The following is an 18,339-nucleotide window of genomic DNA, read 5'->3' as shown; positions in this document are numbered from 1 at the left end:
CCAGAATGACAATGTGATCAGCAATGTCCTTGTCCTCTGAGCTAGTTGCATAAAATTATTAACAAAATATAGAGACAGGCTTTTGTTCATCAGTCCTTGACCAAATCATCTTGCTGAAAGAATAAAACATGAATTACTTTTATAATGTACGTTTATATCACTACATATGTATAATAATTATTTGGTCCCCATGGAAAAATGTTTTATGAAGGGTCCTGAGCACTCTGCTCTTTTTATGATGACACCTTGTAGCTGAGAGACAAGGTGCTTCTTTAATGATGGATAAATACATTTTGTGGGGTACTCACTGAATGTAGAGACTCATGCAGATTAAATACTTTTTTTCCCCCACTTTACAATGTCTTTCAGCATGGGAGTTTGGCTCACTTTAGCAGCACTTTCTGCTGAAGGAGATTTATCTTTCCTTTAAGTCTGTGTTCTGTGCTTAGAGAACCGCAAAACAAAGCAAAAAATACTGACAAAACACTTTGCTCCATCTTAGTTGGATTTAAGGAAAGCATGTTTTATTTTAAAATCTCTATCTAGTTAAAACCTTAACTGGTATTCAGGCTAAAGAGTGTGTGTAGCTGTAGGATAGCAGCCCTGGTTTGACATACATGCTGTCTTTTGATAGAAGAGAATTTGTGGAGTGGGGAGCTGGGGGAGGTCAAATTACAGCTTTCAGTAAATCTGACCATGCCTGAAATGGTTCTTTTAGTGTCTTAAAATATTTGTTGCCTTTTTATCATTGCAAGCCTGATCCGTGTTCCATTTAAGCTGACGGGAACTCTTCTCCCATCTTCTTTAAAAATTGGCTCTGGCCCCTGTATCAGATTGCATACCACCTTGCTTTCTGATTCTTGGAAGGGTTCAGCCAAGCGTTATGAATTAGATGCTTAGATAACATTGATGACTGCAGTTCTTTATTGTGCCAAGGGAATAAAAATAAAATAGAGGTCAGAAATGTGACTAGTAAATGGCACAGTGTGGGCCTGGTCCTGCTGGCGTGGAAGGGAGGGGAACAGACCTGCTTGTTTATTTATTTTCTAAGAGTCGACTTTGTCCTGGTCCTGTTCTGTTGTGGTGTGGAGAAGGAAGCTCATCAGCTTCCAGAGAAATGACACAGTGACAGCTTATGTGGCCTGAGATCTGTCCCTGGAGTTTTGTTATGACTTCCAACAGCATCATGAGCAGACCCTGTGTGTTTAGGTGAAAATGAGTTTTTATCTCATGCACTTGGCTGAGCAGATCTAAACCAAGCCTTTATGAACACGAGCACGGCTGTTGATGGGCAGCCTATGCTGGCAGATGAGAGCTCAGTCACAATGGGGTTGCTCATCCCATAATGATTTCATGTCCAGGGAGGGCATGCTTAAAGCTTGACAGATGCTGCAAACTTGAAGTCTCAAAGGAGAGGATATTGGTAAAACCAAGAGCTGAAGAGTTGGCAGTGGCAAAAATGGATGAAGGCCTAATTGGCATCTCATCCTCCTGCAGCTCATGTCAGGAGAGCTCTGTAAACAGCCCTGGGATAGCAGAGTGCTGTATCCAAGTCCGGTCCCTCCAGAGAAGGTTCAGTATAGTGTGGAAAGCAAGGCATTGGGAGAAGAGGGACAACGGGGCAAAGGGGTGAAGCAAGGAAATCCCTCCTGCACTGACAGTGTCCTGGGACTTTACTGTTGATACTGTAGTCTGCTTACTTTGCTCAGGAAGCTCTGCTTTTCTGTTGTCTGCATCTGGATGTGGAAGTACCACAGTGTTTGTATCTGTGCAGGTATTGTGGCTTTTGGCAATTGTGACCCCAAGAGGGGTCATGTTTTGCTGGGTCTTGGGATCTTTGCAAGCTTTTTGTATGAAAGATATTAATCTTTAAGTACCATCATAACTGCTCCATGGCAGCAGCACAGTCACACTTGATTTTTATTTTGTAAGTGGGGATTGATGTATAACAAAAACGTTATACCAATTAACTAAGAGATTTAGGGGAAGAAAGTAAGATGAATACTCCATGTACTCTGGGAGAGTACAAGGTGACCTCAGGTAGGGAGAATGCAATTGCCTAACTGTGGTTTTGCCACCTTGGACACCTTGCCTGATTTCCCTCATCTTATAATACATGTCGTGGAATATGAAATGAGTATGAATGGCAGCATTGGTGCCTGACAGTTTGCTCATCTCTCCTCTGGCCCTGCAGGGTTTCCTGCTGTCTGTCTAAAAGGCTTTTGGAGAAGTTCTGACACAAAAAACCAGTCAGCTAGTCCTTTTGGCAGACTTTTTTTCCCCCCTTCTTTTTTTTCATGTTCTGTCAAATTATCAAACAAAGCGTTTTGAAAAGACACTGCTTGGAGGAACTCATCAAAGAAAGCTCTGTGACACTCACCAAGTCAGACATGCAGTGTGCAGGGCTTGACTCACACTTTGGTCTAATTTGGAAAAGAAAGTGGTGCTGCTTGGGCACTGGTATTTGGCTTCTCCTTGTGGCTGGAGGTTGTTCACCCAGCCAGAGACTAACAGGCTTAGCATGAGAGTACAGACAATGCCACAGCAAATGCTAAACTAGACCTTTATTTATGACAGCTCTGGATGACTGTTAATTATTAGCTGAACACAGTATGTTCTAGAGGCTGTTTGCATTACAGCATGGGAAGGGCCAATGGCATGCAAAATGTGTGTGTTGGTAGGCAGAACAGCAAAGCAAACTGCTTTGGAGGAGAAAAGGGCTTTTTTTTTGGTTTCTCTTCAGTACATATGCAGTTTTTAGTAATGTCATATAGCCATAATGAGGGATTTGTGTGAAATTATTTAGGAGGTTATGTATTTAAATGTGATTTTATTAGGACAGGGTGGATTAACAAGGTGATAGTGTGCAGCAGGTATATAGGAAGTGCTGACTACATCAGATATATTTCTTGTTAATAGTTTGGACTTCTGGATTAGGTGTTCTCTTGTCTCTATTGAATCAGTGTAGAAATTTGCAAAAGGGAAAGCTATACATGGCATGGAACAGGATAGTTTGCTTGGCATGAAAGGTATTTGTTGTGATTTTAGGAATGATGGTCTGAAGAGGATTTATTTTGTCAGGTTACAAAATAAATTGGAGTTTTAGCTCCATAGGGTAATTTAAAAGAAAGAAAGAATATTGATGGGTTTTATACAGGACCTTGTACTGTTCTTTCAGATACTAAGCAGCACAAATGTCTCACATTTTTTAGAGTCATGAAACCATTCTTTGAGCACTGTACATGTGTTTTACATGTTTCTATTTATTTACAATTAACTACTTCACACAGATAGCTATTTTAAACAAACTCGCCAAACTTTCATTTTGATGACTGTAACTATGCACTTTATTAGTTTAGAATCTGACTTTTAACCAATCTGCCTAGGAATAGGATAACATAGTTATTTTCCTCCCTTGTTAGATGGTGGAGAATGTAGGAAGGGAAAGGGGTTCTGGGCTTGCTAATACTGACCAGGCATTAGCAGATTTCTGAATTAAATCTGTCTCGAAGTTTGTCTTTCTGATGTGTTCATCTTTGTACATGTCAATTATTTGAACATTCTGTGTCAAATAACAGGTTAAAAAAACAGGTGAAGCATAGAAATGTAGCAAAATGAAAATCAATCACTTTGTAGTTGGATACTCTATGAACAGACCTCACAGAAAACATGTGGAATGTGGTGCAACATCTGATTTATATAATTTTGAGGTCACCTCCTTATTTGGCCCTGAATTAAATGATTTGAGCAAGGCAGGCAGCCTCCCCTTTCACAGGAATGCAGGTTACTTTCCATAGCTGTTCCAGTTGGGTATGTTTGGTATTTGTGTCAGCTTTCAACAAAGATGTCCAGCAACTTTAAGTATGGTGCAAGGAAATATTTGCACTGGAAAATTGATAGAGAAGTCAGTTGCTGGAATAAAAGTATGCAAAAATTGCTGTATTGTAGGGCTAAATCTTGCTCTTCGAAAGTGCACAGAGGGACTTTCTAAAAGCCATAGCCAGGAGAAATGTGATTAGGGAAACACCATATCGTTTCCATATTGGGAGAGTTGGTTTTCAGCAAGACTTTGCCATCCTAAGATGGTGAGACAAGAGGGTGGTGTTGGCAGGATGGACCAGCCTCACCCCTGTGTTATGCTCATTTCTGGCTTGACTAATGATATGCATACTTAAAATGTGAGTGTAAGGTAGTAATGTTTTGTAGGGCTGTGATGGTACATTGTTTAGGGGCAGACTGAGCAGTGTTAGGTTAATGGTTGGATTCAATGGCCTTAAAGGTCTTTTCCAACCTAAATGGTTCTGTGATTCTACATAAATTACTATCCTGGTGGATGTTGATTTCTGTTTCTCTTGGATGAGACATTATTTCAAGGTTCTCCTTGGGCACGGGGAGAAGGATATTATGGGATTTTAGTGCCCCACATCATTTACGGTATCTGATCCAAAGTCACCAACAGAGATTTACTCCAGTGGTGTCTGACCACAACCAGAATTTCTAGGTCTCCTAGAATGAAAAGGTTTAATGTATAAAGAAATTATTTCATTTCTTCGAAAGGGTGATTGTTAATGTCCCTACCTATCTGATCCCACATCCCAATTACTTTGTCAAGTTCATGTTGAAGTATTTACCTCGTGTTTATACATGAATTTCTGAGAATTTTGAAGAAGGACAAAAGAGATATAGCTGTGTTGTAAGTGAATAGGAAGTTAAAATAGGATAACCTTGTAAAATGAAGATTGAATTTGTGAGCTAGAAATCCATTTAACTAATCTGGAGTGCAGTAGAATGCAAACCCACTGATTCAGGGTCTACTAGTCACGTGTGCCACAGCACTGTCATGATCCATCAAACCTGCCAGATAAAGAGAGGCTATTTTAAAGTTTCTCCTTCAGGGCATGGGGAAGTACTGTTCTTGCAAAGATAGAAATTTATGATGATGCTAAAAAAAAATGCAGATGAAGTGAATAATTAATGAATTCACGTCAGGACTGAAATATCTTCCTAAAATGCTGCTATTTTTAGCAGGGAGTTCTTCTGCAGTGCTTGTCATGTGATCCTATTGCCTTCTGAGAGCAGGAAAACAATTTGAATTAGTTTCTCTTTCCCCATGGACCTATATAGGCACAGTATATAATACCCCTTAGCATCTGCTTCTGCCTTAAAACCAACACAGATGATTTTAAACCTCATGCAAAATAAAACACTAATGAAATCTATACTTAAAGATAATCTTCACTGCAGCTGAATATCTTTTGAAATAGTTTGTACTTTTGAGGCTGTACAAGGGGAATACAGCAATGTATAACTTGCAGCTGCTGCTGGTCTTGCTCAATGCGGCTGCAGTTTCGAGCTGGCAAAGGACATAGAAGCAATTATCAATGGGAGGTTGCAGGGTATGGCACGTAGATAGGGATGTAATGTGAACAGCTTTGTGCTTCTTTTTCCTATAACCAGTATAGAGTACTGCTGTGTTTGAACTACTTTGAACTAAAAATGTCAAAGTCCGAAATGCCTCTAAAAAAAGTTGTCATATACACAAAGGGGTATGGTCACTGCTATACTGAATTTCCAGGTGTTTAACATGTGAAATCTGGTCCTGTCTGGGATTTCTCCCTCCTGAGTGGTAATGAGGTACCCAGTGCCTGTTAAAGGGGAAGTCAAGAGCAGTTTACTTGCTGCCTTTCTTGCCTACTGGAGCTGCCACAGATTTAATTTAAAAGCAACCTCCCAGTCCCAAAGCTTTAGGTGTTTAGGAGGACCTGAGGAGGACTGTCTTTGCAGCTCAATGCCCAGTTTGTATAGGTGCAGAAGGGTGTTGGCTTCCTTTCCCCATTTGCATGGGATTTGTTTCCCCCACATGGGATGGCTCCTGGGTGGCTTCAGCAAGGTGTGTAGGCCTCCTTGGACCTGGCTGGTCCCCAACCCTGGTGGGCTGCAGAGCTCTGCCCTGGGAGCAGAATGCTTGCCAAACAAAGCAGCCATGAAACATCTGGGCCGAAGGACATTGGTTTGGGAAAGGGTTGTGAGCTGAGTCTCAAGCAGCAGGGGTGGCCCCAAAGGCACCTACAGCCTCAAGGCAAGCTGCAGGCTTTGGTGCTGGTGGACCTTGGGAAGCTCCTGGGTTAGGTCATGGAAGGTGGTTTCTCAGGTGTGCCTGAGCTGTGGCTCCTTGGTTTTGTTCAGGCACACGTTGTGGCTTAGGTGCCATACATGCTTTGCTGCATCTTGGCCTTGGTCTCTGTTTTATCTTCTCTGTGCATCTATCTAAGACTGTTTTAAGATTTAATGTCTGTAAAATGCATGCATTATTTGGAGCTTTGAAATAGTTAGAAATTGATCCTCAGCTGGAAGCTGGGTTTGGTTGATGTGAGTGCTATTGAAGTGAGAATTTGTTATGAAGAAATGTATTGAATTATCACTTTTTTTTTTGTGCCAGATGAAAATACTATTTTCAGTCTTATTTTTCCCAGCTTTCCATCATCTCTCCCATGCTAGATCTCACCACCTTTTTTCCAGTGTTCTTGATCAGTCATTTGTGTGAGTCCTTCCTAGAATGAATCTGGTTGTCAGGTGGCTCCATTTTAAGCAAATTATTAAGCATTTTATAAAAAGCAATTTTAAACAATCCGTTTAGACCAAAAGGATATAGAAGGCAACACAAAAACTGAAGAAGTGGGTAAACTGGAAGGAGTGGGATTCTGTGGTGGCAGGGGATCTGATGATATCTGATGAATGGTTGATGTCCTCAGAGGGTCCTGTCAGTAGGATGGGACACGAGGACAACCCTGATAATCCAAACCTTGAGGGCTTTTCCTTGCCTAGCTTAATCTCTGCACACAGGGTTTGTGTTCCTGCTTGAAGCTCTATTTGGTTGTGGCTTCCTGATACAAATAATAAATCAAATGAAGGGTAGCAAATTGTATCTTTTTAAACTAATGGAATGCATCAAGTTCTCCATGCAATGAAAAGACATAAAGATTTTAAGACTGCAAGTTTTTTACAGCCCTGTAAACCAGATCTAGTTTCCTTTATTTATATTCTGTTTGTTTGAATGAAACACTGCACTCATGATCGAAAAAATTAGTTATAGAAGTGTCCAGTTAGTCTTGTGAGCTGCTTGGGAGCAATCAGAAAAAGAAGTATGTTTGCAGCTTTGTTGTTGCTGTATTGATTTAGGCAATGAGGCTTTGGGAGAATCATCTTTGCTTCACATAGGATTATCCACCCTTGTGACTGCCTCCTGAAATACCCAGCAACATAGCTTTGCATAGCTAAAACTGGGAGTATTGAAATAGTTAATTCTGCAATTTAGCGAGGAGGTACCAGTTTCAAGCCATTAAAATAGTAATTCTTTAACAAGTGTCTTATTTTAGTGGCTATCTCCTTACTGCTCTTTCTTTTCTTTCCACAGGAAAAATTAACCCAGGAGTGTGTATTCAGAGAGCAATTTGAAGAAAACTGGTATAACACATATTCATCAAATCTATATAAACATGTGGACACTGGAAGACGATACTACGTTGCGTTAAATAAAGATGGGACTCCAAGAGAAGGGACTAGGACTAAACGGCATCAAAAATTTACACATTTTTTACCTAGACCAGTGGACCCTGAGAAAGTACCGGAACTATATAAGGATATTTTAAGCCAAAGTTGACAAAGACAATTCCTTCACTTGAGCCCTTAAAAAGTAACCACTATAAAGGTTTCATGCGGTGGGTTCTTATTGATTAGCTGTGTCATCACATCAGCTCCACTGTTGCCAAACTTTGTCGCATGCATAATGTATGATGGAGGCTTGGATGGAACATGCTGATTTTGTTCTGCACTTAAAGGTTTGTCCTCCTGGAGGAGAGCCTATGCCCACTCGCTTGATTTAGTACGAGAGGGAGCGCGAGAGAGTGAGTGCGAGAGAGAGAGAGCAAGGGAGAGGATGAATGGGAGTGAGAGAGCGAGAGAGAGGAGCCAAGGGGAGGAGGAGGGTGAGGAGGAGGAGGAGGAAGGCCTGATGCATGCTGGGGAATAGACACGCTTTTAAATTTTTGATCAGTTGTACTTCGTCATATATCAGCATAGCTGCCATACTTCGATTCATCAGGATTTTTGGCTGGTGGCCTGCTCAAGTGTACGCTGCATTTACAAAGGCATGGAGGGTGCAGTCTTACTTAAACAAGAGACTTTTCAGTTAATCGCTCTCTGGGTCTCACCCCACTGAGTTTAAAGCAAAGACCTCTTAGTAAAAAAAAATAAAAATAAAAAGTTAAATTTATTTATAGAAATTCCAAAGGCAACATTTTATTTATTTTATATATTTATTTATTATATAGAGTTTATTTTTAATGAAATATGTACAGGCCAGATAGGCATTTTGGAAGCTTTAGGCTCTGTAAGCATTAAAATGGCAAAGGCCACTATGAACCTGTGGTAAATTCATGCAAGTAAATATAAAGGTGCATGGATAAAAAAAAAAAAAGCCAACAATAAAAAGGTAATAATAATAAATTCTAGTGACCCTCATGTACTAAAGGCGACAATCTCTTTTGTGCCCGTATTATTGTACAAGTATGCACACCACTCATGACACTGAGTTCTCACTCTTCTGACTGCTTGTTTCATAGCTTACCCCAGAGGATTAAAGAGAAAACTGGGTCTTCAACTTTTTTTTTATGTGTCTGTAATATTTCCTCTCTGATGAAGTGACTTCTTACATCATTGTAAATTTCACAGCTGTGGAAAATATAGGGGTTGGAATATATTCTACTTGTTAAAACCTATTGCAGATTATACCAAAGCTAAATGATAAATATGCTATTATTTTTTTTTCCTAAAGAGAATGCCAGAAACAACATAAGTAATACCAACAACAATTATACTAATTTTAAGATTCCACAAAGAACACATAAATATTTCAGAGAGCAAGAACCAGGTTAACAGGATCACTCTTGTAAACATGTTTATTTATGCACTTGACTATCTACTATGAAATTATGCAAGTTCCATAGGGGTCATTGTAATATCTTTTATGGAAAATTGCTTTCAGTGTGAACTGTCATAATACATGATATTAGCACCCTTCCTAAAGTAAAACTTGCAAAATGAAACTAATAAATCTCTATCAATAATGACAATGAGGGGGACAGTATTAGACTTATTTTTATTGTTTTTCCTAAAGTATGTTCAAATATTCATGAACCCTAAGTGAGGTACAGTATGGAATATTTAAGGGTATGTAGCATTTTATGATAAGCACACAAACACATTGGTTAGCAGTTACCATTTGGAAATTAACTTTTAGGAAGAGGCATTTTTTCCCCTAATACCTTGAAGAAAAGAAAAAAAAAAAGATACAAAAATCACGTTAAGGTCCATATGGCAAATGCATTTATTTTTTAGCTGTGTTATCCCTTAGGATTTGAATCCAGTGCCATTAAGTTGAGTGTAGCCTTCACCATTGGGCATGCTGGGAGCAGGGCTGGTCTGACAGCCCGGCTGTCTGCACACACACGGGGGCTGAGCGCTGATGTGCTTTGGAGGAGTGATGCAAAAGGTTGTAGCCTACTCATAATTAAGAAATTTTTGCTCTAAAGCACTCTTATTCATCATCTCAGTCATTTATATTATTTGAAACTTATTTCTGTTCTGAAATAAACTCTGGCTGGGTATCCTGAACGAACACTCCTTTTCTATACTGAAGCAGGTAGGAGGAGCCATGTCTGAACGGGCAATGTCAGTAATCTTAATATAGCATGGCATTTTGTTGTGATTGTTTATGAACGATAAAGATACATAAATTACGTTAGCTGACTTGTAAAATACTTGTCTAGGGACTGTTATTGGCCAGGAATTTACAGTGTTCAGCTGCAGCCCCACATTTATCTCCCACCCTTCGGGGCTGCCGAGGGTCAGTCGGTGCCACATCATTTGTCTGAGCGATGCGAAGACCACAGGAGAAGAAAGGGTGCTTTTGGGCAGGACTAGGGCTCATTGCTCTGTGCTAAATGGATCAACCCTACTGTGAGGAAGGGAGGTTACATGTCTCTGCTGTTTCAGTAAATCTGACATACACCAGGAAATTATTTGCAAAGGTTAAAATTACTCTGAGTCGAGGCCGCAATACTAGGCCGCAGTTAAAGTCTTAATGTTAAATTGGCTTGGATTTTTAGTCATAGGCTAATCATTACTACTAGTTAACATGTTTTATTTAATTTATTTTTTTTTGTATTTTTCTAAAGAAAGGATTAAACTCGAGAAAAATGTTATGAGTTTATGGCAGTCCTTATAAATAAACTGTAACCGATTTACTCGAATAACCCGTAATGGTGTGTAAATACTGACTTTATGTAAATATAGAAACATGTAATTTAACTTAGGCATTATTGCAAGACTGGAAGGCCCAGGAGCTGGCAGTTTGCCACTCCCTGCAGGTTCACTGGGTCAAATTTGGCCTGTTTCAGGTAGCAAACAACAGATTCTGTTCAGTCCCCTGTGTAAAATGAGCTATTTCTGTTTGTTTTCTGGCGGGGGATGGGAAAAACCATCATCACCTGGGTGCTGCTTAGCTCCTTTGCCAAGGCATGAAGGGGTACGGATGCCCTCCTGCTCCTTATGTGATCCTGCTAAAACAGGGCTGCAGAGAGCTGACATGGCAAAGCAGGGAGGCTTGCAGTACCTCTCCTCCTGTGCTGTGGACAAACAGAAGTCTTCATTTTCTGGTGCTGTCCATCTGGCACCTTTCTCCAGCACTAAAATTCACTTGAAGAAAAATCTGAGGGAAAAAGAAAAGAACAATTGGTGTTATCTACTTGATATTCTGTAATGGTGTGTAAATACATACAGAATTCTGTAATTTGTATAAATATATTGCTATAGAATTTTGAAAATTGGTATTATTTGCTTGATGTCCCTTCAGAGCATTTTCTTATAACTGTGCACATGTATAATAATGGGATGGCAAAGAGATGTCCTTGCTTATTCCTAGAAAGCACATGAGAATATTCCAAGAAGAAAAAATCATCAGTATTTTCTATGTCTTTTGGCTAATTTGGAAAAAAGCAGGGAAATATCTTTTTGGCAAAAATTGTATTGGCATTTCACCTGAAGCAGATCTTTCTGGGCAAGAAGTATGGGCAAAAAGATGATGGACATCCCAAACAATGTTATAGTATGAGCTGGTTTGGAGCTGCATTTGGTAACGTGTAAGGCAACACTCCCAAACATAAGTGGGGTGAATGAAACCTGGCAGAGCTGGGCAGTGCAGAGTGGAAAGAGAAAAATCCTAGGAAAATTGCCTTAAGTTGCCACCAATCAGTGCAGAACTTAAACTGCCTGACAACTGGATGGGGAAAAAAAAGTGTGCCTTTACTAAATGACAGGGTATAAGATGTGGAGGCTGGAGGGGAGACTCTGGCCTAAAAGGTCAAGAATTTCTGTTGTCCCCATGAAAATAACATAAATGTGATTCTAATAAAAATACAAATAGGAGGGAGTGGAAAAGATACTTCTGAGGCAGTTTGTTTGTATACAGAATATGGCAGGAGATAAGAGAAGATGCTTCTGCAGCATGTCTTTCACAGTCCCTAGCTTATGCTCTGTTCTGCCTCTTGAATCAAGTAAAGAAGTGACTATAAGGTCCAGCTTTGTTTCTCGTGATTATAGGAGTAGAAATGGATGGGCTGTGAGCCATGCTGAATGCCTTCTTGTGTGAACTCCTCTCCCAGCTGGTGAATTCTCACAAGGTCTCTGTTAGGTATACTAGCAAACCTCGAGATGTAACCAGGCTCCTTAAGACTTCAGTTTGTTTTGCAGAAATTGAGAGGTTCCAGATTCTTTAAAAGTTTGATGAAAATCTTGTAAACTCAGCCCCCTGCTCATGTAGATATATATGTACAGGCAGCTGTATTTGTAGGTAATCTGGGGAAAGAAGTAACCAGCAACATCATCCTCAATATTTTATTCCACGTGGCCAATCATTTACTGATCTGAGAATAAAACCAGAAGACTTCTGTTTTCCAGAATTTTATCTCTGTTCTTAAACTGTTAGAGCTCTCCATGGGTTTGCAAGTCAGTTCTGTTCTGCCTTAATGTTATCTTTCACCTTTACCATAACACTACTAGGTGGTTTTTTCATCTGCCCCCCAAGAAAGTATCAGTAGTAAAAACTCATCTCCTCTTGTCAAGAAGATGGAACAGCGTGCCCTAGAGTTTGTTGCTGAACACTTTGACATTGTGAAGTGTGCAGGCCATGCATAATTGGCATCTTAAATTTATCAGTCTCAAAACATTTATCCATCAAGGCTAAGAAAGACACTTAGTGATAATAAACAAAAGATGCAATTGTATGAGGTGTCTTTCAGGCTCAGATCCCAGACGTTTGAAGGCAAAAAATGTTTATTGATGTTCTGGAAATTAGAAGTGAGAATAACAACCAAGTTCCACCTGCAAAGTAATTTATAAAACCCAGTCTTTCTGCTTTTTTTCACTCATGGCTTTATATCTTTAATAGCTTGTGTGTGTTTTCTTCTACCCAATGGTATTGAAAAAGATTATTTCATTTTTAATTAATGATTTCTGAAGTCCAGCTGCCTTTGTATAATTTTTCAGGGTTATTCTGGTCTGAACTCTGGGGCAGAAAAATTGCCCTGTGATTCTGGGTTAGGATAGAGGATCACATGTGTTGCAAAGATGCTGCTCTTGTGCTCAGAGTAGCTGTTGCAATCAGGATGACCTTGTCTTACTGTAGCTATCACACAGAGGGCAACAACATTAATTGTGCTTTAATATGTTGTATGTTGTTGCTATCATAGGAGAGATCTTTCCAAATGATTCTCAAGTCATGCCAGATTTATTAAAGGCATATCTGTCACTTGAACACTCACAAATAGCCTGTCACGGAGAGTTAAGTATAAAATAGATTTTAGCTCCATATTGTTTAGTGGTGCAAAAGGGATTTCACTTCATAGCAAAAAAACCCCAACAAAAATCACTAACCAAAAACCCAACCCCCTTTTTCTTTAAGTTGAGGGAAGTTATTTTTATGTGCACTACTCACAAGTAGCAGCTACATAGTCAAAAGTATTCTGGAATTAGACTGAACTGTCAAAATGTTTCTCACATTTCTGTTTTCTTGAGAAATCACAGGCCGTCAAATTAGGGTGATATGCAAAATATGCCGTGTAGATTTTTTTTCCATGTCCAGAGGGCCTGGATTTATGTATATCTTACTGTTGGAGGCAGTCAGTCTAGGTGAAAAGAGCATTTCTGTAATGTTGGAACTCATTCATTTTATTGACAACCTCCCCCCTGCCCCCGCAAAGAGTAGCTTTAGTTAAAATTATTATTGTTATTTCTACCCTTGTTGGGAGAGTAGATGTAAACATTGAAACAGTGTCTTGAAATACTCCCTCACAGCTGTGCTCTTGAATGCATACTTCTTTCTTTTAGATTTCTTATGTGGTATGATTTCTATTGCTTTTTAGAAACCTTTGTGCTTGTTATGAATGTCCACACACTGAAGTAGTCGCAGTCAAATTATGTATCTCTGACTTCTTTGCTTAAGCCAATTTTCTCTTTCTAAAACCTCTAATATTTTGGCAGGCAAGGCAGTAACTTCTCAGGTAGGGCTCTAATTTTTCCTTTTCTTCCCACTACAATCCATCTTTTTTATTCTTGGACTGTAGTTAATTTCACAAACCTTCACAAAGGACCTGCATGGTGAGACTGTAGGTCCATCATATCTTCATTCCAGGGAAGCAGAAGACTTGCTGATAAACAGTCCTCTGTGCATTTTCATCTTTGAGATATTGTTTGGTTTGACTCCAGATGAAATCAGTCCTTACATCTTCCTATTCAGGATTGTTTAGGTCTTTATCTCACTGTGTCCCCAATATGATCATTAGAAGGAGGAAGGTTGTTCCATATACAAGGTCAGTTTATTCAGATGTGATGTATCCATTCAATTTCTCCTTTCACTGATGTTCTGTGCAAGCTTCTGTTTACTATCCATGATCAGTTTATATCTAAAGTACATTGTAGACATCACCTTATTAACTTGAAGTCTCTTGATCACCCACTTTGTATTACTTCATGTTGGCAACTCATTGAATTATAAGGATTTGACATGAGTGTTAAATATGCATAGTTTTGTTGTCAATCCCTTTTGTTGTAAGACCTGAACTGTTCTCTGAAGAATGAAAGTCAGGTACACATCCCCAGTTGCATTAAGGATATTTTTCTCATTGGCTCCAGTCCACCCCACTGTCCTTCAGGGGAAAGCAGTTCTTTTGGTCTCTTCAATGTGCACAGAAATCACTCCCAAATAGCCTGCTGCATTATGTGCTGTCCTGTATTAGCTCTCTTCCTTCTTACACCCACTCTTACAACCAGTATTTTTTCAGCTGTTTCTTCCTATCATATTATTCTCCTTAATATAATTTTTGGTACTTGGGCATTGAGGCAGATACTATCAGTGAAACCTGTATTTTGTAATTGTGATTGAGTCCAGTGTAATCTCATTTCCAATCAAGTCAGTCTTCACCCAGTAAAAAAATTTGGAAGAAACAGGGAACGAAAAGAAAACTACATACTGTTATCCCTTACCTCATGTGGGTTTGAAGGAGGCTAATGTGAACTTGCTTATGCTAAGATCTCTTTTAACAGATTTCCATACACTTACCTGTCTTTCTGGGATTCTGTCATGTCCCATTACTTTCCAATTGATATTATCTGTTATCCTAGCTTTTGTCAATGTCTAGGAAGTTGATGTACAATGAACTTCATGAATGCTCTGCTAAGAGGATGTTGTTACACACTGCCATGGTCACTGACATTTTCTGTTTCTTGAGATCAGCCTGCTCTTTTCCAAGTGGAATGTCCCCTGCATGTTCCAGCCCCTGTAACAATGTGCCTGCCAGGCTGCTGCTTGGCATAGAAAGGAAGCTGCTGTCTTTTGGTCTTTGTACTGCACACAAAATTCCCTCAGCAAGAGACTACCTTCCTTGTTCCAGGACCACATGAAGGAGTTCATGCTTGACTTCAGTAGAATTTGCACCTCTTATCTTTCCCACCTCAGCCCATATTCCATGCACTTAATTAATGTTTCTATTTTTTATGGTCTTATTGTCCATCTGAAAAAGGCACTGTTGGTGTATGCCAGAAGGCTGTCCTGAGCAGACTGGTATTTTCCCTCTGGACTGTCTATGTGTTGGTACATCCACACAGGTACTCTGCTAGAGGCATCTCATAGCCTTCCTTCTCTTTAAGACAAACAGGCCTGCTTGGTTAGATTAAGGTAGGATACTTGTCCCAGGAATATACCCACTCTTCTGCAGCAGCGCCGTGGAAAAATAGCAAAGTTCTTGGCTTTATAAATGTGGCGGCTGTGACATCTTAAACCCCCTTGTCCCTCAAACTAGAGGAACAACAGGCTTGACAGTACATGTGAACCATTGTATTTCCAGCACCTCTCTTGTACTGCTTAAATAAACAATTAAAAATCAGCCAGGATACTCTTAAGTTGAAATTTTGAAGTTAAAGCTGTGTTACTTGTAGTCATTGTTCGAGTTGTGATAAAAGTCACATAAGCTCCAGAGCCCCTGAAGGAGTGTGCAGCTGAGCATCCATTTCTTTCTTAATGGAAAATGTGATTTGCTCACAGAAACATAGTCTTGGAGACCATATTCAGCTGTTACATGAGAATGCAAAGCTTCTAATGCACAGTAGAAGTGCTTTCCCCCCACCTGCTGCAGATACCCCTTAAACCTCCCCTCAGCTGCTGTCACCCAACTCCAGGGTTAACTTCTACCAAGGCAAAGTGCACACTCAAACAGGCTGAGGAACTTGTCTGCACTGCAGAGAAAGCCTTTCTGAAACAGGGAAGCGATGTCCCTTTGGAGAGGAGAGAGAGGCAGCAAAGAAACATGTTGAAAACAGGGGTAACCTAAGAAGGGGTACAAGGAAGTTCCCAGGATTGCCAGAAGGAAATTAGCACAGTCTGCAAGCAGGGACAGAGCCATACAGGTATACAAATGTTTCTGTTTCTTCTCCCTGCTTTGCCTGTGTGCTAACCCTTTTCCCCCAAGCACACCCTCTCTTCTTCACTTTCCAGCTATCATGAGCTGAGGTAACTGATGCTTCTTAGCAGCTTTAGAAGACCATGTGTTACACACCTTTAATGAATGGTCCATCTCAAGGGTTAATTCCATAATGTCAGTGATGCTAAAAGGGTTCAGACCAGAGAAGAGGGTTTGGTTTGGGGCTGGGGGCCTCCTCCTCCATGCATTGAGATCTGGGACATGAGTGGGTGCTGCAGAGCCTGGCCTGCTGAGGTGTGTACCAGGCTGTGGTGCTGACAAGAAAGGTGTCTGCTGAGCAAGGGCTGTGTCTGGCACCAGGAGATGTCTGTATTCCCTCTTTGCAAAATTCCCAAGTGACCACAGGCAGCTACTGAAGATGCAGGCAATTTGTTCCTAATTTATCTTCACATAAATGAGTTCAGTGCCAAGCCCTGGCTTGGAGGAAATTAAAAACTGTATGACCAGTATAACCGATGCAGGCTTAATAGTGAGAGGAGGTAGGATAACCTTGAAGTTATCTTTTCTCCTCTTCCACAGTTCTCCTCATCACAGATGTGAATCAGTGATTTTTGCAGAGGTGTTCCTCTTGCTAGGATCATGCTTGTTCACTGTTTTGTCTCCAACAGCCAGTTAGGATATATTATTGGAGCTAAAGCCTTCTGTAGGAATGAATAGGATGAGAACAACATTATGAACATCACAGAGAATGAAAATAACAAGAAAATAAGGTATGCTTATTTCTAGATTGGCCTGAAACAAAAGACAAACATCTCAAGTAGAATGACTTTGTAACCTTGGGCTTCTTCCACCTTCTTCCTCCTTGCTGTTGCTGGGACCTGCTGTTTGTCTCTGTGGGCAGCAGCAGGCAGGGTGCACAGTGCCTGATGGGGGAATCTCCCTGCCTTTGACACACCCCTCCTGGGGTGTTGGGAGCAAGGGCTGGTACAGGAGAGATGTAGTAGCCATCTGATTCAGAGGAGCCAAGGAAGGACCAGCCTTCCCAGCCTCCATGTACTCAAACAGTTGCACTGGTGAGCAGGAACAAAGCCATTCCAATGCTGTCATTAACCCCTGACCTCTCTCTCAGCAAAAGCTCCTGAATTTCAGAATTAACATCCGGTTTGAAAATGAGGTTTTCTCCTAGAGCCATGGCTTGATCAAGATAAATGGGAAAATTTGTATCTTAGCGTCGTTTCTTCAAGCTATCCAGCAAGTCCATCAATCAATGAGTTTTTTCTTTTTTTCTTTGTATTTTGCACTACCTAATAGAAACCACATGCAACTGCCCACTTCGTCCCTCCTTGAGGAGGTCATTGGTTCTGGGAAGATATGGATGGAGGTATGTTATAGAGCAATTTAGAAAATTAAGCTGCACAAACCACATCATTACAAGAAGACTAGAACAGTAACCAATGAGCCAATACTTGAATTCATGTTGTAATTTTTTGGACAAAAAATCCCCAACTGTCTTGCTTCTGAAGCCTCTAAGTTATTGGTAAAATATCTTAAAAAGCAACCAATAAAATGAATAGTTACTTGGTAGTGAGCAGAAGCAGAAGAATGGCAGGGGCTCTGCCACTTGAACCCCTCCACTTCAGCTCACTATGTAGCTATTTTATTTACAGTCTTGGAAGACCATTGGCTTCCCCTTGATTTATTTTCTGCCCTTATTTTGACTCATACCTGTCCTTCAGGTAGTGGTAGTCTCTTCATCTGCCCTTGCAGGTCATTTGTGGTGACTATCTTGTTAATTCTCTGGGTTAGATCTTCTCTATTTCTTGCTATCCCTCTTGAACTGTGCGTGGTGCAAAACTGGGCAAAGCATTTCCCATTTTTACACACTGCAGACTTGCCCCATCTCCTTATTCAAAAATAAAGGGATTCCAACAAGCATGGTTCCTTTTATACCGTGAGATGCAGTTATTGAACCCTCATCCTCTTCCTTGTCCCTGCTTTAAAGTATTAGAGCATCATGTCCAATTATTTAAGCACATCAAAAGGAGGAGGAGGAGGTCTGCTAGAAGTGCTTGGTTGACAGGACTAAATCTCTGCATTTGCTGCAGACTGTGATGCAGCAGAGTGCGTTCTTCTTGGCTCTTCAGAAGAAAGTGACCTTCAGTAGCAAAATCCTTTCTCTGGCAGCAAAACCCCATTTGGTATGTTAATTATTCTGCAGCTAGCAGGCTTGGCTTTAATTTATCTTCATGACAACACATATTTGAGAAGAAGCAGTTGAAAAAGGGTTTGTACTTACAGTGGAAACTGG

General features: G+C 40.3%; 1 protein-coding gene across 1 annotated transcript in view; it reads left to right on the top strand.

Annotated features, from left to right (window-relative positions):
- Positions 1-10,313, top strand: part of FGF9 (fibroblast growth factor 9) — a 28,884-nt gene extending 18,571 nt beyond the window's left edge. Inside the window, exon 3 of the mRNA XM_085063063.1 lies at positions 7,415-10,313. Coding sequence (XP_084919189.1) covers positions 7,415-7,660 — 246 coding nt within the window. The 3' untranslated portion in view covers positions 7,661-10,313. The remainder of the gene's footprint in view (positions 1-7,414) is intronic.
- Positions 10,314-18,339: the final 8,026 nt, after the last annotated feature.

This window comes from Lichenostomus cassidix, chromosome 1 (genome assembly GCF_008360975.1).
Source record: "Lichenostomus cassidix isolate B80296 chromosome 1, HeHo_3.0, whole genome shotgun sequence".
Lineage (NCBI taxonomy): Eukaryota > Metazoa > Chordata > Aves > Passeriformes > Meliphagidae > Lichenostomus > Lichenostomus cassidix.
The sequence above is the reverse complement of the archived record's forward strand: the minus strand, read 5'-3'. Positions and strand labels throughout refer to the sequence as shown.